This window comes from Lytechinus pictus, chromosome 5, assembly GCF_037042905.1.
Source record: "Lytechinus pictus isolate F3 Inbred chromosome 5, Lp3.0, whole genome shotgun sequence".
Lineage (NCBI taxonomy): Eukaryota > Metazoa > Echinodermata > Echinoidea > Temnopleuroida > Toxopneustidae > Lytechinus > Lytechinus pictus.
In genome coordinates this window covers 50,515,494-50,528,379 of record NC_087249.1, presented here as the reverse complement: position 1 = coordinate 50,528,379, position 12,886 = coordinate 50,515,494, and the positions used below count along the sequence as shown (strand labels likewise).

The 12,886-nt window shown below is 34.3% G+C and overlaps 1 protein-coding gene across 1 annotated transcript in view; it reads right to left on the bottom strand.

Annotated features, from left to right (window-relative positions):
• Window positions 1-6,354: 6,354 nt before the first annotated feature.
• The window catches only part of LOC129261305 (bifunctional epoxide hydrolase 2-like), a 76,739-nt gene continuing 70,207 nt past the window's right edge, over window positions 6,355-12,886 (bottom strand). Inside the window, exons 19-20 of the mRNA XM_064099543.1 lie at window positions 10,580-10,638; window positions 6,355-9,707 (exon numbers count right to left, since the gene is read on the bottom strand). Coding sequence (XP_063955613.1) covers window positions 9,617-9,707; window positions 10,580-10,638 — 150 coding nt within the window. The 3' untranslated portion in view covers window positions 6,355-9,616. The remainder of the gene's footprint in view (window positions 9,708-10,579; window positions 10,639-12,886) is intronic.

Sequence of the window (12,886 nt, the reverse complement as noted above, 5' to 3'; positions counted from 1 at the left end):
ATTACTGCCCCAGGGGAATGGGTACTTAGGAGAAAACCACAAATCCCTGATAATAAAGTACATGGCCTATGGGAAAGTTGTCCTTGCCCCTTGTCATAATTTACTTACTCAGTTGCCAATTTGAAATCTACATAGTATTAGTGATCTCAATTTTAAAGCAGCTATAACTTTCTTATTGCTTGTCTGATTTCTTTCAAACTTTCACCATTCTGTTTAATTTATTTTTCTCCTTCCCAACACAACACATCCATTTTGATAGTCGCAAAATATATCTAAACGAAAGTCAGTCAAATCAGTGTTTATTATGATTATCTATAAGTTAACAATTTTGAAATGAATAGCAAGGCACCATAATAAATGTATTCACAGCCCAGAGCCCCTCTAGTCCCGAAGCGAAGCCCCGTGTCACACGGTGCAGGAAGCGAGTGAAGACGCGCTGATGAGGCTATCCGCGCTGTATATTACCAGCCTTCCGCAAGCTGACCGAATTCGGCACGACAAATTATCTCATTTCCGACTAAGGGGGGCCACCTCTAGGCTATCAAATGCCAATGACACCACAAAACAATAAGAAAAGGAGGGATGGGTGCACCCCCCTTTCCCGTTTATGCCCGTTTGGGAATCATTAACTTATTTTCATAACCATTTTGGAATTGAAATGAAGCAGGAATTCTTCCTAATGACAGATTGTTCTCATGAACGAAGTAAGTTCGTTTTATTTGCAATAAATAGGGCAATTTCCCGGCCCGCCTTTTTTGTTTTTAAGAATCGCACTGGCGATGGGTATGGCTTTGCCGGGCTTGTCCTAATTAATGAGAAAGAGTGTGGGAAAATGGTGGTTGCCTCCCCTCTTTGATGGAGGCCCCCGTTCCTCCCCCAATGGTTTCCGAAATACATTAGCCACTCATTGAAACATGCCGGTAGCCAGGATATTGGAACGCTTTGCGCAAAATTTCTCTAAAAAAAAACAAGTTGGCAATGAATTTTTCGGTCATTACATTAAGGCATTGCGTAAGGTTTGCATCGTATTGCATCGGGCTTATTCCCAACGTTTCAGAGAAATTTGGACGTACGATACGCAAGCCAGATATTTGTTTTGTAGTATGTTGTGGTCTGGCAGACATCGCTAAGGAAATTATCTATCAAAAAAGGTTTGATAGTCATCTTCCTTATCTTTATAGTTTATGAAATCCGCCCACATCTCCCCCTTTCTTGCATTATAAATTTACCATCGACTAAATAATTCATTGATAATATATAACGGATATAGAGTTATTGTCTTTGATGGATTATGCAATGTTTCACATCCAGCCCTGCACATTTGATAATAAAGATGTTCTGGATTTAGTCAAAAGGATTTACATGTCCATTAAATGGTACTCCGGGCTGAAAAGAATTATATGTTGATAAATAGAGCAGGATTCGCTGAACGAAAAGCTGAAAATTTTGTCAAAATCTCATAGTTATTGAATTTAAAAGTTAAGCTATTTTTCTGTGAAATCATTTAGATGCACGTCGTCATGAATATGAACTAGGTGGCTGATTGTGTAATGTCCCCCACTTTCCTGTGTTATTACATAAAATCATTATTATTTCATATTTTCATACATGTGTATCTCATGTTTCTCCATTGTAACAATTATGTTCCAGCAATATAATCATTTTATCAATCCATTGAATCATTTTATCAATCCATTTTTTTTTCATTCTTGTTGGACAAAATTCGAATAAATATATTTTAATGTAATCAAATACAAAATAATAAGTGGGGATATGATATCATCAGCTTGCTCATTGCATAAATTCATGGGGAAAGCTTTGAAATTTCATAAATTTATTCCTTGCCTGATTTCGACAAAATTTTAACTGTTTTGTTAGTTCCATTTTTCATTATGTTTTCAAATCATACAATTTTTTTCTTTGCCCGGAGTACCCCTTAAAACTCGTTATCGTTATTATTACTATTATTTAGTAACATTTCGTAAGTGCATGCAGACCCAAAATTGCTCAAAAACGTGAATTCATGTACAAATCCAACGCAAATAGTGTTTTTAGCCAAAATTTATAAATGGATCATTATTTTTCCTTTTACTGACTAAAATCAACTAATTTCATCTTAATTATGGTCAAAATAAAGTCTCCGACAATTTCCATTGAAAAAACAGTAGAAAACAAAAAGTCGAAAAACAAAGAAATACATAAGAAATTTAGAAAACAATAACATGCATAAGAAAACAAATGTGATGTTGAATTAAAAAAAATCATTTGGTCAGATTCCTATCAAGAGTCTGTGAACCAAAATTACCATTTTAGGGGCATTATTTAGTTAATTAGAGCAAACTTTTGATTTTACGCATAAATTAGCATAAACAATTAGCAATGAGATTTTTTCATAAAATTTGATCTTATAGTTTTGTGGATAATGCATGGGAAACGCGCGTGCCAATTTTCGTCGCGATAGCGCGATCGACGGCCGAGATCATAAAGGTGGTGCCGTGGCCGAGTGGTCTAAGGCGCCTGGCTATACATGTAAAGTCCGGGGTTCGATCCCCGGCCGCGGCACCTATGCCCATGAGCAAGGCATTTAATCTGCATTGCTCATTTATCCTGCTTTCAAATAAATGGAAATACTATGTGCATTATTGGTAACTAGGTGTGCACTTGTTTAAAAATAAAAGTAAAAAATAAGGAGGGGGCTGAATCAGCCCCCCTTCCCCCGTCTTCTCAGTTAGGCATCAAAATAGCCCAGTCTATTTAGGATTAAAAGATAATTTACGATTTTCAATTTCTTTTGATAATTCACTCATCTATATCATTACCTCAATAGCATTTTTTTCTGTGAGATGCAAATTGGCCAATTACATTTTCAATTTTCTACTGCAAATAACTTAGACTCTGGTCTCAGCATAACCGAGCAGTTGCAAAGCATTCTTATAGATATGATTAGATTTAGCGCCTGTACTATTGACTGGTTTTTCTCACAATTTTGCTTTATTTTGCATGTATATATATATAACGGGGGTTTTTCAAGTACAAAAAAGTATCATTAACCATTGACTATATTCTGTTTTCACAATAATACTCAGGGGGATATAGTTTCAATAGTCTAAACAGTTTCGAAGATCAGAGTCACCCGATTAGTTGCTAATATCTTCACTTCATTCATCGTGATTTTATTAAACTTTTTCATTATAAATTATATTGTAATAAAATTTGAAACTTCTTTGTTCCAATTTCTTCCAAATTTGGGGGTAAACCTTTTCTTTTTACGAAGACCGTGTTCAAAGTCACTACATGATAAGAAGGCCTCAGACAGCATCGGTCACACGGCAAATTTGGTCAGTTGCCTGACAGTAACCGCAATGATAGCCACGTACCCGCGACCTGCTTTCTTGCTGACGGTCAACGCGGTCATGGTCGAATTAATCTCCCTTTTCCTCCCGATGACGACCTACATTTTTTACACCCTTATACCATCACCCCTTTCCCCTCTCCAAAGCCCATTCTGCCATCTTTCGGCCCTCCGTCTATTCATTGATTATGGGGGCCTCATATGCCCCTCTATTTCCTGCCATTGTTTTAAAATATTTTCACCGTTATCATTAGGGGTCCTATAACACAATTCGTGAATATTATTATTGTAATATCTAAATGTAGGCCTAACTTCTTTTTTCCCCTGATGCATTTACCCCAACCTTCCTCTAGAAATTGCAATTCCTCTTATAGGCACACGCCCCTCTCTCCCCCTCCCTAAAGCTCTGTCTGTCTCGCTCCATGCACCTCCCTTTTTCTCTCTCTCTCTCTCTTTCTCTCTTTCTGTTTCAACTAGTCTTCATCTACATCGTTTTCTCTTTTTTTAGTTGACCCCCCTTAGACGCCGTTTTTCTAGCTGCCTCGCCACAAAATTTTCTATCTGTCTCGAGCCCCCCTTCCCCCTTCCCTCCTCTTCCCCTTGCTTCCTTGCGTTTCGTCTTCACGTTTATCAGAAGTCTCACAGGTGGATTAAAATTTGAATGACCCAACCGTTTGGGATTATTACTTAGCAATGAATCATCCACGTACTCTCCGAGATAGAGCAGCGCTTACAAACTTACAACAAATCAGTGAACGGATGAACATGAATTACGTCGTGGTATAATACATGTTATATGCAGCTTGAGCCTTAACATGAACCAATCACCAAATATTCAAACACACCTATAAACTTTTCAGTTCAATTCTTTTAAATTTCCTCTAAGATTTCTTGAAAAATGCCTTGAGCAATTTACAATCTGGCGCGACATAAAGGCCACCACACACCTTACGACTGATCCGCGATCCGATTTTAGAACAAATTGCACTTTGCTCATTTTGTGACAACGTGAATGAAAAGTATCTTTATTTCAGGCCAACATTAACCGAAGGTATACTAATATAACAATTTTGGATAATTGCAAACCTTTATTTTGGAGTAAAGGCCAAATCAGTTTAAAATTGTATATAGCCAATCGTACGATAGCTATGACGTAATTCGCTTTTATTCTAATTAGGATTATAGCATTGTCACATATTTGAACATAGGTATTTGTACGATGACTAAGAACACTTCACAGTAAGCTATTCCATGTCTCAATATTAGAATCAAATTGACTACGTTCTATTCCAATATCGAGTCACAGACCAATTGTAAGGTACAAGGTGGCTTTTAGTCAATATTCAGAAATGAACAAATCCTTCCTTAAAACATATGTTTTTAATTTGATTTTGTAATGAAAATTTTCTCATTTGGCGATACCTTATATCGAGAATCATGAGCTAATGTGCCATCAATCATGTAAATTTTGAGTGATTTCAAATCCGCATCGATTTGTTTTGGCAGGTATCTGCATGCAATGGGCAAGAGATACCAAATCATTTTGATTCCCTTCCAAAATACTCAAATAAGATGAAATATAAATGTGCCTTTTGCACCGACAGGACGTGCACAAACAAAATTTTATCAATATTCAAGTCTGGCGACAATTCGTAATAGAACATAATTGTGTCGACATCACACCATCTTACCTTTTATCTTATTTACGCTGCTTTTTGGAAACATTCCCAATGTTGTGGTTAAAATGTAGGTCACTGTAACTTCTTTCAATTAGAGTGAACATCAGGATTTTGACAGAATTGTATATCATGATCTTAGTTCTATATGCCAGAGCGTTGACACTTCATTAGCCCCCCCCCCCCCCACATCAATGTATCTGATGATCATATTCATCTATCGGAATGCATTGTGCAAAATTCAAAGCTAACTGATAGAGGTAAGGCGACAATCTGTTTCTATTTAATGTAATAACTACTTTTAACACTTTTGTCTATTTTAATTGGTGTCTATTCTATTTTTAAAAATTAATTTATTTATTCATTCATTTTATTCATGAATACATTTATTCATTTTCTTTTTAATTAAAATCAAGACGAATTTACGGTGAAAATGCCCTTTAACGACTATGACTCCGGGTGCAATAAACTTTTGGAGGTGCCACGAAGCATGTGGTATCACTCGTCTCGTTCGAACTTGAGAACATGATCATCTCTCATGGGGGCGAGGTTGGCAGGTGGGCCCAGTTCCGGGAGCGGGCTCTCCCCTACCATCATTGGACCAGAATCAAGGTTCTCTCAGTGCTACCAGCCCACCCCCCCCCCCCATCTGAAAAAGAAAAACATTATATGATTTTTTTGACTTATCTCTCCTATTGCCTTTTCATTCTTCTTTATCGAAGGGCGCCTCCTCGTGTTCATAAAAAGAAATTATGTAATGCCATTAAATATTATTGCATCCAAGTTCTATCAAAAGTCCATGGCTCCGTATAGCACAAAATTTAGAGATTATTGCTAAATGAAATGGCCTATCAAGATCGTCGTTGAATTCCAATTTTGCTCTGTAGACTGATTAGGAACCAATCGGAACCGTCCTTTCAAATTAGTGATTAACAGCTAACCTTTGTGTTACGGGCCCACATGTTCTTCTCATGAGATTGCATGTACATGATGTAATTGATGTTTCATAACTTCATGATTTCATATTGTTTGTCATATTATTAGAATGAGCAATAGTCATGTTTTGAGGTATATTTTCATTGTCTAATGGGGGAGGGGGTTGTACATGACTTGTGTGACATCACAGAACTTGTATCTTTATAAGTGATGTATAATTATTTGACACAAGCTAACTTGTTTCAAGGTTTTCATTCTCCTTTATGTGAAATCAGTTTAGTCAATTTATTCAAATCTATACTTGTTGAGGTGGAACCGACATTTAGATTTCTAAATACTCATGAGACATGCACACCAATAACAATAATAAACGATTCAATAACAATCAACTGAACATACTACTACTTTCATTTTTATTAAATTCACAATTTATTAGTTTAGTCGATGTTGTACATTTAAATCCATAAATCACTAAACAAACTATACTTTAATCGAAATCACAAGTTTATATGTACAGATACTGTTCACACTTCACAGCAACCAAACAATTCTTAAAATGTTGATCAAACCAAACATTTTTTCTGCAGTAATACTGATATTCCACAAACGGTTAACATAAAATAAGCAAGATAAAAGAGATAATGTCAAAAATGAAAAAAAAAAATACTACAACTGTAAAGTATAAAAATGACAAGCTATAGTGCGCGAAAAAATAACTAGCGACTTCGCAAGAAAAGGATTTTTTAAATAATATTTTATTTTCTTCCTCTTTCAAATCGATTTATATAAATCAATGTTTTGTGCATGTAAATGAAACAGAGAAATATATTCATATCAACGAGATTACAGACAAATTTTCAGAATTATTACAAAGTAAATATAACTGCCCAATTTCTTTTACATAACAATGTGAGAGCAGAGAAAAAAATGTATAATCAATCGACAAATAAAGCAGACTTTGTAAAAGATGATCATTTTCCCCTGAACAGAATAAAAAATTATCTCTTTTGCAGATGAGTGTTGAGTAAATGATCTCATGTAGCGCCCTCTATCGAAACAGAACAGATTTTTTTTCATTGAATTTGGTTCTAGTTTGATCAACAAACTGGAAAAATAAGTCAACCGAAATGTCCTGCCCCCAACCCCCCCCCCCCCAAAAAAAAAAAGGGGGGATGTGCGCGTCTGATTTGTATAAATATATATTGAATTCAACTCGCTTTGAAAGTTTATAAGAAAATAGATTTGCAATATGTAAAACGCATATAAATTCCGACTAAATTTGTTAGTATTGTGTTACACAAAATATACAAACAATTTGCAATATTAAATAGTGTTCCGAGACTCGCTTGGATAGAGCGTTATCATGGTTATATGAGTAGAATGAAAACATTTACATGAAATAAAAACTTTCTCTGAATCGACAGAAATTTATGGAATAATCATAATATCCCTGGTTAAAAGCAGATTTACATAATGTATATATTATAATACTGTCTAGCAGAAATATGTGCATTTTCGATATAACAGAGAGAAAATTTATTGAAAAGGAAGTTAAAAATGTCCATTTCAAATTAGAATCGAATAAAGGGGCAGTGGCTTAATTTTACGATCTGTTTAGCCAAAAATCAACTTTTGAAATTTGAGGGTGGATTATGCTTGAAAATTCTGTCAGAAACGAATTTGTTTCCAAGCCAAGTTCAATTTTTTTTATCATTTAATATATTGGGAACTGCGAAGTATTCATGGAGGATTAAAGGGGTTTACTGCATTTGCTTACTTCAACCGTAGAGGGCGATGTGCCATTAGAAAAGAGACAAAATATCAATATCTCCTGTTTGGTTCTCTGCAGTTATACAGATCATTTAAAGTTTATTAAACCAAGGAAGAAACGGACGTGTGAATAAATTCCACTTTTACTCTGAATGTTGATTCGTACAAAAATCAGGATAATTGTTTTTGGTTATTTTTGTTAAGCCCTGAGTAAGATCTCTGAGGCCAAAATGGCCTAAGGCGATAGGATTTATGCGTCTACGTCTAACGTAAAGAAATAACATTTTAAAATAATCACTTTTGCTAGACGGATGTTGTTATTGTTATATCACAAAAAAATTATGAAATCAATCACATTTTCCTGAGAATATACATATACACAATTCATACATCATTATTTTTTATTATGTACTGATAATTATACATATTATACAGACATGTACAGATTGCATTAAGTTAGTATTAATCACAATTAATGCAGTAATGGTTGCCAACCATCTCAATAAGCAAAAAGCGTCATGGGTGATCATCAAGCGTCTTTCCTCTTTTAAGTCTCACTCTGTAAGATAACCCCCTCTGCTCTAAAGGGCATCTCTTTCGAAGTGATATTATTAATATACTCTGCCTATAAAAAAAAATAGAATTTTGCAATTCAGAATATTCATATCGAAAAAATTTACAAACGACTTGACAAAAGTATTTTATTTTACAATTTACAATTTCTATATTAGTTTTAAATCACAATGTCCGATGTCATAGGCTTTTCTGCATTTCTCGGACATGTAAGATTTACTATTTTTGACACATTTTCTTTACAAAGGCTCCCCTAAAATAAAGGCCTACCCTGTTCTGAACCTACAAGACGTTCATTATATGAAGGAGATTCAGGAATATACCTTTTCTCTCCCTTTCTAACATCATGACACTTCGTTATACAATACACACTATCATCAGATTGGGTCGAGCTTTGTACTCAGAAAAGTTATCAAGAAAAAATTTCCTTCACAATTTTGTGTTAAATCCGCTCCTAGTTTGAATTCACACGGTTTGATCCACTTCCGGTTTGATCCACTTCCGGTTTGATCCGCTTCCAGTTTGATCCGCTTCCGGTTTGATCCTCTTCTGATTTGTTCCATTTCCGGTTTGATGTAGGCCTATTCAGATTCGAGACCATTGATCTTTTGGTAATTTCTTTCAATCAAAAGATATTCACGGATCAGGAAACCATGTCTGTGGCATTTTGATCATGTTGATATTCCATGCCAAAACGGCCAATAGCGCGAGGGTATTTTACCCATCTCTATGGTCAGGGCGCCATCTTTTTGCAACGACTGAGCCTGATCGTTTCCTCAAAATATATTATCATCCAAGCTCTTTTTAATTTCTTTCGATCAAAAGATTTACTCTAAAGGATCAGAAAACCATGACTATGGTATTTTGATATTCCATGCCAAAGTGGTCAATGGACTTTGTTCCCCTTGATGAGTAGGGCGCCATCTTATGACGACAATTAAATCTGATCGTTTCCCTAAGAATGAGTTGACCCTCGACATGACTTGGCTCTCTGTTATTTCCTCCAATCCAGAGACATTCTCGGGTGAGTCGGGGAAACTCTGCATAGAGTTTAATATTCCATGCCTGATTGGTCAATAGTTTGATCTCCACTTTGAGTAGGGCGCCATCTTGAGGCAACGACTGAATCTGATATTTTTCTCCAAATCAATTATCCTTCAAGATGAGGTAGGTCTCTCGTAATTTCTTTCAATCCAAAGACATTCTCTGGTTCATTGTTTATGGCAATTTAATATTCCATGCCAAATTGGTCAATAGTTTTTTTCTCCTTCATTTGAAGGACGCCATCTTGTGGTTACTGTCGGGAATGTCAGTCAACTGACATTGGCATTAGAGGTGTATGTTCGCCTGCGTGATTCGTAAAGAGCCATTTACGAAGAATTCGGTTAAGTTCTGAGGATCTGGTGACAAAAAAGGGTGGCAAAAATTAGTTTACATCGAAATTATATATCAATATCCAAAATGTTTGATACACCTTCATAAATTTACAAGAAATGTGCATGTACGTATCTTCCAGATCATGTTGACATTAATTATTTGATCTAAAATTGAATCAAATCAATTAACCATTTAATTTTAATCAAATTCAAATCATTATCACTTTGAACATTCAATTTCTGCCTCGTGTAATAACAAGAATCCCTCTGTTTTGTTAATCAGTGAAAACTCTGTTTGTAGGTTTCCTTATGAATTAAGTATTTTTCCCAAGATGACAATTTGCTAAGTAAAATCTCAATCAGGCTTTGCTAGTTCCTCAACCTTTCCTCAAAGCCTGTCACAAAATTTAATATCGTTAATATTTAATATTCTTCAGTAATCAGTATCTCCAAATATAGGTTCTTTTAGCAGTGCATTGTTACGTTTTTCATGATTTGCCTGTGCATTATCAGAGCATGTTGCAAGATTCGCCGTATCTGACAATTTCTGTGAGTCGCCGTTTGTACCAAAATTTTATATACCAATGTAGGCTTACGGACAGAATTTGTTGTGCAATACCGAGCCATATTGCACGATCTAATGATAAATGATCATCAAAAACCGAATTGCTTTTCTTCAACGGAGACCAAATATATTCCAATCGTTAGGTCCAATTTTTGCAATATTCCCCAACTCGTGGAATACATCTGGTGAACCATTATATGCCACAAGACCAATATCATGAATATAGCGGGCACATTGGTATATCACTACCAAAATCATAATTATAATATTTGTACTTTTGATAAAACAACTGAACTGACATAATATACTATTGTATTCGAGCTGGTCTTACCGTTCTGGGACTGTTTTGATCTCGCAGCCTGAAATATGGCTATGTTCAATGTCGGGGACCTGTGGAAGGGACAAAAAAATAGAATGAAAAGTATTATATTTATTAATGGGTCGGCCTAAATATAAGGATTTTTTTCCTTTTTGGCTGCTACCCCTTAGTACGATCCTGAACCACAATGCAATTTTTAGACTGTCTTGTACACCGATATGTAATACATGTATTTTAACTTTGTATTTTTGTTTTAATGTAAAGGTTTTACTGAGAGTATAAAACAATTTGAATTTTTAATTTGAATGATTTCGTATCCTCCCGGGTACCAATTTATTATCTTTACAATTTTTTGTTTCTTTTAATTCCCATGTTTCTTTTAATTGAGACGACTTGCGGTACATCAATTTCCAGTGTTATCGAAATGCACTGTATTTCGCAATTTCCTTATTATTTGTTGACCAAAATGAAACGTTAATGATAAAACTGTGATTATGTATGAGGCGCCGAATGTACCAATATTATATAGAACAATTATTTGTTATATAATCATTATTTATTAAATAATAACTATTATTTATATATAATTTACATTTTATTTGTAAATAACTACTATTATATAAAATATCATTTCTAATTATTTATATATAATTCCAAGTAATACTTCATTATTTGTAAATAATAATAGTTCGACATTCCATTATTTATAAATAATGATTATTTGTTTTTCATTATTTATAAATAATGATTATTTGTTTTTCATTATTTATAAATAATGATTATTTGTTTTTCATTATTTATAAATAATGATTATTTGTTTTTCATTATTTACAAATAATGATTATTTGTTTTTCATTATTTATAAATAATGATTATTTGTTTTTCATTATTTATAAATAATGATTATTTGTTTTTCATTATTTACAAATAATGATTATTTGTTTTTCATTATTTATAAATAATTTGTTGAGTTTTCCATTATTTATAAATAATGATTATTTGTTAAATAATGAAAACGTCTACTTCATTATTTATAAATAATTTTTTCGAGCGCACCATTATTCTCATTATTTATAAATAATCATTATTTAATGTTCGAGTTTTCCATTATTTATAAATAAAGATTATTTGTTAAATAATGAAATATCTACTTCATTATTTATAAATAATAATTTTGTTTCAATATCCCATTATTTATAAATAATCATTATTTATAAACAATTTTTACAGTTTGCCATTATATACAAATAATCATTATTTATATACAAATAACCATTATTTATTAAATAATGCCATTATTTATTAAATAATGCCATTATTTATTAAATAATGGAAAACTCGCTATAACATGCAAATGTGGGACCGCCCATGATATGAATATTCATGATGCGATTTCCTTTTTCGTGATTTTTCTTCACAAATTTTTGTCCATTTCCTCTTCATAATGACATTTCTTGAAGCAATTTTCTAGGGATATGGTCTGATTGTAATATTCTTCATTTTCTATATAACTTCGTCTTCGTAGAAATATCAAAAAGTGTAATTTTATACGATTTTTCCTACAGTTCACAATCCCCATAGGCGCGCGTGTATCGTAGGGACAACCGGTGAATCGACGGGGTGCTCTTCATCGAAATACTACGTTGGTTGGTCCCCGGAAGTGGCGGGCGGAATTTAGCCCGAATCCTCGATGGAAGTCGATCAAGTGCATATGAGCTGAGAGAGTGAAATATCAGTGTACTTGTACAGGCCCTTCTACTTTTTATAAATATTTCTTGTTGCTTTTTTTGTTAAGTTAATTTTTCCTGGTGTAGAGATACCGGTAAGTTTCAGTTCTAATAATGCACTTCAAATACATTTTGGAGTGTCTGTTTGAGGCGTTGCGCGTTTGGGGCGATTTCACCCTGGCCCCAAAATGCTCGCAACGACAATACGGGGGCATGATGACCCCTAAATTTTTAAAAACTTATTTTTCTATTGAAAATTATCACAAAATTCACCAAAAGTGTGCACGAAAGCCTTCGTATTTCACTTTTAAAACGAAAAAAAGTGCCCAAAATGACAAGCTTGGTCGCTTCGCTGTGTCGCTTTCAACTTGAGAACATTTACGCGTCTGCTTCCCCCCCCCCCCTCCTCCGAAAGAAATTCTGTATACGGCCATGCTCTAAAGAGCCTGGCACATTGATTTATGTATACTTCATTTTCATTATTTTTATCTCATTATCATCATGGCCTTGCGCATAATTTTTTCCAGGGGGGCCGGGGCCGGAGCATGACGCGCGTAAACTTTCTCAAAAAAATCTTGAAAGCGAGACAGCC